The sequence below is a fragment of the Nicotiana attenuata genome, unplaced genomic scaffold (genome assembly GCF_001879085.1).
Source record: "Nicotiana attenuata strain UT unplaced genomic scaffold, NIATTr2, whole genome shotgun sequence".
Lineage (NCBI taxonomy): Eukaryota > Viridiplantae > Streptophyta > Magnoliopsida > Solanales > Solanaceae > Nicotiana > Nicotiana attenuata.
In genome coordinates, this window is record NW_017673509.1 from 84793 (window position 1) to 94666 (window position 9874).

At 33.4% G+C, this 9874-nt stretch overlaps 1 protein-coding gene across 1 annotated transcript; it reads left to right on the forward strand.

Moving 5' to 3' along the window:
• The first annotated feature begins 5437 nt into the window (after positions 1-5437).
• LOC109216594 (protein LURP-one-related 11-like) lies at positions 5438-7284 on the forward strand. The gene is made up of 3 exons (XM_019380764.1): positions 5438-6037; positions 6507-6725; positions 6811-7284. The coding sequence occupies exons 1-3, from the start codon at positions 5777-5779 to the stop codon at positions 6943-6945; spliced, it is 615 nt and encodes a 204-aa protein (XP_019236309.1). The 5' UTR covers positions 5438-5776; the 3' UTR covers positions 6946-7284.
• Positions 7285-9874: the final 2590 nt, after the last annotated feature.

The following is a 9874-nucleotide window of genomic DNA, read 5'->3' on the forward strand; positions in this document are numbered from 1 at the left end:
GACTAGCCAAATATTGGAGATTTATAATTTCCTTTTACAAAAAGGAAAACCCAATTAAGGTAATTATATTGCCCTTTTCCTTCAAGAGATAGGAAAATCAAATATGGTAAGAAAATTATGGCAAACACCTAACAATTCTCCCCCTTGGCCTGAATTTTCTGACAAAATAAGCTTGATCCACCTTCTTCACATAGCCTTCAACAGGTCGCATCTCCAGATCTCCACCACAAAGTTTGTCTCAACGTGCGTAGCAGTCCGGTCAAATTTCTCAGACGAAAAATCACGATTATCGTCAAATATGTTGCAGTTAGAACTGAACACGCCAAGATGAACCTGTCTTGAACCTCGCTCTGATACTACTTGTTAGGTCCGAAAAAAAATCAGGTGTCATACGGAAGCTAGCAAAGCAAACCTTGAACGACGATAAATCACACAACAAAGAGAAATCTACCAAAAGAGACTTCGGTCAACTGACCTACGTCCACAACGGAGATGAGCAATCCACTATAATAAAAGAGAGTACAAAATATCGAGAGAACAACCTCACGAAGAGGCAAACACAAGTGACACAATATCATTTGTCCCGTAAAATTCTCCCCCTAAACAAGACTCTCAAGCCCCCTATGGCTACATTGTGGATGCTACTGAATGAGAAGGAAGGATCCTCAATTTATAGAAGTCCAAATTTTTCCTACAAGAATAAGGACTAGCCAAATATTGGAGATTTATAATTTCCTTTTACAAAAAGGAAAACCCAATCAAGGTAATTATATTGCCCTTTTCCTTCAAGAGATAGAAAAATCAAATATGGTAACGAAATTATGGCAAACATCTAACAGATATAACCTCGACATAATTTGTTCGTGAACCAAATGACCCCTAAATCATGAATCAATACAACTCTAGTTGTAGCATTGACATATAGTATATATTAAATTCTCAACTGAAGTTGTAATCCAAATTTAAATAAATCGTAATAGTTTAACCTAATTCGATTTGATTTCAGTTTTAAATGTTTCAATCTAGAAAACTGACTAAACAAATACGTCCATGTCTATAACACACAAACCGTGTACATATATTGACGCTCCTAAATAAGGAATTAGTGTAAGCCATTTAAACTTGGTCAAAACTTTCGTTTTCCTTTAATTAATATAGTTTTCCCAAGATAAAAAATTCAAAGCTGGATTAAATTAGAATTTACTTATTTTCTTTGAGTGGTTCTCAATTAGAATCACGAGACTTTGAAACCTCAATTGAAAAGCATCAATAATATGTAGGGTATGGACACAAGGATTAATAAACAAAAGAATTAATCCTTTAATCCTGCTTTACTTTACTGCTGGTAAGAGTCAAGGACACAAGAATTAATAAACAAAACATTAATCCTGCTTTACTTTACTGCTTTAAGAAATTATGTTGGTTGTACTCTGTTTAAAATCTGTATTCGAAAATAAGGCCTTACAATTGTTTAAGGTTTCGGACTATTCTGTATACTCAATAAAAATTACAGTATTTCGGCGAACTCAACAAACAGTAGAAAATCACACTGGTACTTACGTTTTGTGCTTCAAAAATATACAATACGTAGAAGAGAGAGGCAGAGTGTTTTTCAGATTTTCGGTGAGCAAAAATGAGGCCAAGCCTATGAATTTATAGCCGACTAATTAAAGAGTCAAATCCAAATTCAAAGCCGAGCTGAGCGACGATAATGCGGGGCTTGCTTTCTTCTCAACTCCTTAAGAGTTAGAAAAAGTGCTTCTATATAAGTACAAGAATTTTCTTTCCATTTTTCCGATTAGGGACAAAGCTCCTTAGTAAAAAGGAACTTTTCAAACTTTTGGTTTTCCTTTCAACTTTTTTTTCTCTGTATTTTCCATTCACACTTTAACTCAAATCCCAACCGACTCTTAAAATATGCAGCTATATTCCTACTAGTATTAGATCCTTCACAAATACATTATTTTTGAAGAAACCGACATATACTAGAAGGTATTTTTAAAAAATCCAAACAATATAAGAGAGAAGTAAAAACTACAATAACAAAGAAAATTCAAGAAATAGTGACATATCAAGAATTCAGACTCTATATGTTCCAAGTTGATAAAATTTGTTCTAAAATGTACATCTAATTCTATTTATGCTAGTTTTTCGTATATATATATATAGGGATAATATACTCTTTTAATTTTTTGGTTCTTGTAATATCTGGTTAAACATATTTAACATTAATTTAATTATTTGAAATATGTACTTCAAATTTAACAAGTTATTAAACCATTTAATTAATAAGGTGTAGTGTTTTCACGACCCAAATTTCATTAAAGGCCGTGATGTCGTTGGACACCACTATCAGGCAAGCCAACACTAAATAATAAATTTAGTTCTCGTTTTAGTATTTTTGAAATCGTGATTTTTCTTCAATTTAATACTAAAAGATGGACTTTACAGAACAAATAATAATATTTTAACAATTTCAATACTGAATATCCTATAATCATCCCAAAACCCGGTGTCACAAGTGCATGAGCGTTTACTAAGTAATAAAATAAAATACAATAACTGTCCGGAGTACAATTTGGACAGAAAGGGAAATACCAATACTCGGAAGGAGACTCTGCTAGCTGCGGGTCGTCTCGAGAAATGCAGCTCGCCTAAATCTCCGTATCAACCATGCCGCAGCACCCACTAGGCCACTAGACATGCATGTGCCTGTGCAACAAAAATGCACAGCAAGTGTAGTATGAGTACGAAAACAACACGTACCCAGTAAGTATCCAGTCTAATCTCGAAGAAGTTGTGATGAGAGGTCGATTCCGACACTTACTATGGCCATCAATAATATAATTAGTCGTGAATTTATTAAAAACGGCAGTAAACTCAAAGAAATCATGAAGTAAGTAAACAATCCTTTTGGTAATAAGAGATTTCCAAATTTATATTTCATCATTTATCAATTTATCTCAGACCAGGGAGGGAATATCATTATTTATAAATTTCAAGGCAAGGCAATACAAGCATGCGCAAATCATGCCGAGGTAGTACGGCTTGATCCAACAAATATTTAAATTGTACACTGCCAGAGGGTCGAATGGCGCAAATTATAGATGCATCTATTTAGTCTACCGAAGCGTTCGCCCCGTTCCACAAAAGATAAACACATTCAAATAGTCCATCAAGAATTCATCAAGGGGCAATTATCCAAGGAAAAGGCAAATTTCTCTTTTAAAAGTTAAAAAAAAAATGATGTTTATCCTTTTAGAAATTTTATTTACCAAGTTCGATGTGATTTAAGCATTTTAAATTGACAATAAGGTTGCAAATATTACAAGTAGAGCATGCTTTTGGGTCCTAGACTACCCGGACTTAAGCATAATAGTAGCTACGCACGGACTCTCGTCACCTCGTGTGTACGTAGCCCCACAATTAGGAGCACATATTGATTTATTTTACCTATGGGGTAAATACCCTCTTACAAGGTTAGAAAGGAGACTTACCTCGCTCTGAAATTTCATAGCTGGCTTCCTAGCCCTTCCGACGCCTCAAACCGATGCCCAACGCTCCAAAACTAGCCAAATAATGGACAAACCAATGAAAATATACCCTAATACTGATAAATATTCAATTTATATAAATTCCCAACTCCGCTCGAAAAGTTGACAAAATCGCCCTCGGGCCCACGTGCCCGGTTTCCGAATTTTTTTCGAAGATAAACTTTACCCATAACCTCACAAACTCAAATATATAATTTACTCTCAATTTCATGCCCTAATCCGTGGTAACAATCCAAAAATGCAAGTTCTAGGTTTTTCCACCAAAACCCCAAGTTTTTACTAATTTCCATGTTCAAACCTATACTTAATCGATGTATTTAACTCAAAACTAGTATAAACCACTTACCTCATACTTGGTGGTGAAAATGACACTCCCAAGTTGCCCCAAAATCAACTTACATGGAGGAAATGGGGTTGAAATGAGCCAAACCCTCGTTTTAAAGAGACACACTGCCAGCCCCGACTTTCGCACCTGCGGTCACTTGACCGCTTCTGTGGTTCCGCAGGTGCGGCCCCAAGTACCGCTTCTGTGGTCTTCCACAAGGTGCCCCCTTCCTCTTTTGCGCTTTCCCTTCCATAGGTGCGGTCCCGCTTCTGCGGCGAGATGACCGCATTTGCGGTCTCAGCACTTCCAGCCCAAAGCGCATCTGCGACCCTCATGGCCGCTTCTGCGGCTCCGCACATGCCGCCAAAACCTCGCAAGTGCGGTTACACCAGGTGACAGCAGCCATCAGCCTTTCTTCCAAGTCCAACTGAATCCGTTTACCATCCGCATTCCACATGAGGCCCTCGGGACCTTAGCCAGTTATACTACACGTCCCAAAACACATTATGAACTTAGTCGAGCCTGCAAATCACATCAAACAACATCGAAATCACGAATCACAATCCAATTCAAGCTTAATGAACTTTAGAACTTCAAACTTCAACATTCGATGCCGAAACCTATCCAATCACGTCCGATTGACCTCAAATTTTGCACACAAGTCATATTCGACATTATGGACCTACTCCAACTTCCGGAATCGGAATCCGACCCTGACATCAAAAAGTCCGCTTCTGGTCAAACTTCTCAAAAACCTTCAAATTTCTAGCTTTAGGCAAATGACTTCAAAATGACATACGGACCTCCAAATCCACTTCCGATCGCGCTTCCAATACCAGAATCATCATACGCAGCTATTCCCAGCTTCGGAATTCCAAGCGGACATCGATAACACTGAAATGCACTTCAACCCAAATTTATGAAATTCTTCCAAAAATGCTGACTTCCACAATAGGCACCGAAAGGCTTCCGGGTCATCCAAAACCCGATCCGGACATGCACCCAAGTCCAAAATCATCAACGAACCTGCTGGAACCTTCAAATCCCGATTCTGAGGTCATTTAATCAAAATCAACCCTTAGTCAATTCTTCCAACTTAAAGCTTCCGAAATGAGAATTTTCTTTCCAAATCAACTCCGAACTTACCGGAATTCAATTCCGACCACGCGTACGAGTCATAATAACTGAAGTGAAGCTGCTAATGGCCTCAAACTGCCGAACGACGCCCTAGAGCTCAAAACGACCGGTCAGGTCATTAAAAATGTTACATTTATTACTGTTGCTTCTTATTTGAGGGTAATATAACAACAACAACAACGATCCAGTAAAATCTCACGGGTGGGGATTTGAGGGTAATATAATTATCGAAAATAATCTAAATATATAACATATATCCTATCTAAATGGACCAAAAACACAGTATTTTATTTAATTCAAGAATAAATATGCTCAGTGAAATATGACAAGAACAAAAAAAAATACCAATCACTAATCTTTATATATAAACATCAAATCACTGGATTTGATAACCAACTAACTTATTTGTTGAATCCGCCACAGAAGAAATCCTCGTCAAAGTTGTACAGAGACGTGTTCTATAGTCAATATATTATTCAAAAATAGATTTATATAAACCCTTTCAGTTATCTTCCCCAATCATTATTATTCTTTGTGTGAAACCATTCCTAAAGCTTTTTGCTACCTTTTGCATCTTCTTCCTTCAAACTACTGACCCGTAGTTCGGAACTGAAGTATAGTTATTGTTGTTGTTGTTGTTCCTTCAAACTACTGAGGTGTAGTTCGGAACTGAAGCATAGTTATTGTTGTTGAATTGTTCCTTCAAACTACCGAGTCGTAGTTCGGAACTGAAGCGTAGTTATTGTTGTCAGCTTCATTTATGGCTAAAATTTGTCCGGAATTGTTGTTACAACAATCTTCTTCTTCTTCTCCTTCTTTTTCGTCGTCTCCTTATGTGACATCAATAAGAGAAACATTTACAATATGGATGAAATCTTTAGTTTTCCATGGAAATGGTTGTACTGTCTTTAATTCTAAAGGTGATATTGTTTTTAGAATTGATAATTACCAAGAAAGTTGTAGAGATGAAGTTTGTCTCATGGATCTCAAAGGCCATGTTCTCTTCTCCATTAAAAGAGAGGTAAACCATGACATAAATTCACTATCTTTTGGATGTTTTGCATGTATATTTCAAAAAATTGAAATAGGATTTAAACTATATACGCGGATACTATAAACTTTTTTTACACTATTAGCGTAGTTTAACATGTTTTGAGAACACTTTTCTTGAATCGAGGGTTTATTAGGATCAACATCTCTACCCCACAAAGGTAGGGATAAAATTTGCGTCCTAAGACCCCACTTGTAGAATTATACTGAATATGTTAATGTTGTAGTGTAGTTTAACATGTGATAATATGTTTACCGTCTTTACTAGGTTACTAATTAACGCTTATTATAGAGATTTGTTAGTAATTTTCTTATAATTGATCTGGTTGTGTAAATATTTTTTATAACATCAGAAATACTGGAACTTAAGCTCATGTATAAACTAAATTTAGCCTTTTAAATTTTGTTGTAATAAAGTTATTTTATTTTTTTCTCTTCAGAAACTACGAGTTTTTGGTCGTTGGAATGGCTATGGTTGTGGTGGAATTAAAGGGAGGCCATTGTTTCAAGTAAGAAGGAATGTAATGTTTTCAAGAGAAGATGTCATATGTAATGTTGGGTGTGATGAAAATGTAGGAAATAGTTGCTACACAATTCAACAATTGGATAAAAATTTATCATTTAAAGTTACAAATAATGCTGGCCAAGTTGTTGCGGAGGTGAGTACATATTGCATTCATAGAAATAATATGAATATAACTTATATACATTGACAAAATGAATTTTTTTTGGTTTAATTTGTAGGTAAAACAGAAGAAATCATCAAAAGGAATTGGCTATGGTGATGATGTGTTAACTCTTGAAGTTGAACCAAATATAGATCACTCTTTAATTGTGGCTCTTGTGACAATATGTGGCTTAATTCATGGCAAATTATGACCAACACCAGCAATTTCCTATAGAGTTTCTTGATTTGTGCGTGTCATTCTCGTGCAGGAATCATGCTAATTAATATTTTTGGTATCGAGCCAATTCTATCGGATGTCCCCGAGGGACTAGTAAATTTCTATAGAATTTCAAGATTCATCGACTTCTTGATCAATAGATGAACTACCATCCTGATTTAAGAATGTAATTTATATTTGATCTCTTTGTAAATATCAAGATTGTAACGTCAAACATACAACTATATACAAGTGATTTCTCCTTAACAAGCTCGTTTAGGGCTTAAAATTTTGTAAAGGGAAATTCAAATGTACAATACACCATATTCTTTTATTTGTTTGCTTTTAAATGTTTCTTAATTTATATAAGGTAACTTAGTGTATTCTTTATTCCATTGATACGGAAAAGGTCCAAATATGTCCGTGAACTAATTGAAATAGGACAAATATGCCCATCGTTAATACTTTGGCCCAAATATGCCCAAACCGTCCAATAGTTGTGCAAATTTGCCATTTTTTTTAACGGAAACAGTATTTTTTCTTTTCTTTTTTTAATTAATTAAAATCAAAATATATTTTTTCTAAAGCAATTTTTCTAAAAGTTTTTTTACTAAAAACTGAAGAAAAAAACGGAAATATTTTTTTTCCAGTTTTTACAAAAGAACTGAAAAATATTTTCTAAAACAATGTTTTTGTAACAGAAATAAAATCTAAAAAGCAATTTTCTAAAGCAATGTTTTTGTAAAAACTGAAAAAAAAAACTGAATTTATTTTTACTAAAAATTGAAAAAACGAAAAAAATTGCTTTAAAAAAACTGAAAAATTATTTTCTAAAACAATGTTTTTGTAAAAACAGAAATAAAATCTAAAAAGCAATTTTCTAAAGCAATATTCTTGTAAAAACTGAAAAAAAAACTGAATTTATTTTTACTAAAAACTGAAAAAAAGAAAAAAAAATTGCTTAAAAAAACTGAATATTATTTTCTAAAACAATGATTTTTGTAAAATCTAGAAAAAAAACTGAAAAGCAATTTTCTAAACGGTAAAAACTGGAAAAAAACTGAACTTTTTTTAAACTAAAAACTGATAAAAAGAAAATATTTGTTTTTTTTCAGTTTTTACAAAAACATTGCTTTAGAAAATTGCTTTTCAATTTTTTTTTAGTTTTTACAAAAACAATTGTTTTAGAAATTATTTTTCAGTTTTCAGTTTTTTTAAAGCGATATTTTTCTAAAAACTGGAAAAAATATTTTGATTTTAATTAATTAAAAAAAGAAAAGAAAAAATATTGTTTCCGTTAAAAAAGGGCAAATTTGCACAACTATTGGACGGTTTGGGCATATTTGGGTCAAACTATTAACGACGGGCATATTTGTTCTATTTCAAATAGTTCACGGGCATATTTGGACCTTTTCCGTTGATAATATAAAATCCATATCTTTTTTGGAGGTGAAACACTATATAATTTTTTGGGAAAATTTCACATAAGAACAACTGGGATCCCTACTTTTCAATTTTATAGCCCATATATCAATTTACAACCAACTAGCCTAAAAATAATAGGCTAAGATTCAACACCCAACTTCAATAAATTCTCGAAATTACTATTTAATTTTTAAAATAGATTGCTCAAGCTTTTAAGTTAATTTTTGAATCAGCAACTATAACTCAAATATTAGTTCAACAAACCAAATCCATTTGAATGGTGAAAATTAGATTTTTAACAAGCTTAAATATGTGGGTTTAGATTCCGAATTTGATTTTGTGAGAAATTTGGAGTGGGTGTTATTTAGAATTGTTAGAAATAGTATAAGGAGGTTGTATATAAAATTTGAAGTCATTTAATTGAGATCTGGACTGGTTTTGAACAAGAATTGCAACTGAGAATCGTGGAAGAAGTTCGTCTACAGATGCTTGTATAAAGGTGTATAAAAGTGTATAATAGTGCATAAGATGTGTTTATACATCCATATACACAATTATACAAGATTATACATAATTATACAAAAAACTGACTTCGTCTTCTTCCTTGCGTCTTTTCTGAAATTTAACTCAAATCTTGCTCAAATCTACTCAAAATTACTTCAAATTGAAATTTTGAACCCCTTTTGATATATTCAATCAATTGGAACAACACCAAGTCCAAACAACTAACAAACTCAAAGAAATCCTATTTTTGAAAGCAAAGCTTTAAATAGCCTTCAATGGTGGACTTCTACTCTTCAATTTCTTACATTGCAACCAGGTGACACAGGGGGAGTAGCAGTAATGGAGGACGGCCCCTTGAAGCATATGTAGAAGATGTGAGAAGAAAGTAAAGTGAAAGCAATGGTTGTGAGAACACAAATTTAACTCCATAGATTTTAAATTTGCTAGTGCTTTCAAAATATGTACAATATGGGCTAGGTCGGGTAAAGCTTAAAAACATGGGCCATTTTTTGTTATAGTGTGATGTCAAGTGTATTTTCTTGTAATTCTTTCTAATTTTTGTGACAATGATTCCACAATTGCCTATTTACCTTAACTAGCTAGAGAGAATTCAATTTAAACAACATTTATTTGTTTGCTTTTAAATGATTGTATACTCCAAAAAATTAGACACTAAATTTAAATTTCGGATCTATTTCTGCTAGGGCCGAACCTAGCATATAAAGTACGAGTTCGACTGAACCAATAACTTTGTTGGAAATCCTTTTTAGTAGTAGTTTGCACTATCAGAGATGGATTGAGTTTATTGACTATGAGTTAAGCTGAAATAAGTAATCTTTAACATGAAACATAGTTATACATATAAAAGTTATTGAAATTTCAAAAAATAATAAATATTAAACCCAAATATTTTTAAAATATAATGAGTTAAGTCCACTAAATTTTAATTTCGGATCTGTATCTACCCGGAGCGAAACTAGCATGAAAAGTAGGAG

Coding starts and splice junctions, on each gene's coding strand:
- LOC109216594 (XM_019380764.1), top strand. CDS start 5,777: ATGGCTAAAATTTGTCCGGAATTGTTGTTACAACAATCTTCTTCTTCT. Junction 6,038..6,506: donor TCTTCTCCATTAAAAGAGAG/GTAAACCATGAC, acceptor TTTTCTCTTCAG/AAACTACGAGTTTTTGGTCG. Junction 6,726..6,810: donor CTGGCCAAGTTGTTGCGGAG/GTGAGTACATAT, acceptor TTTAATTTGTAG/GTAAAACAGAAGAAATCATC.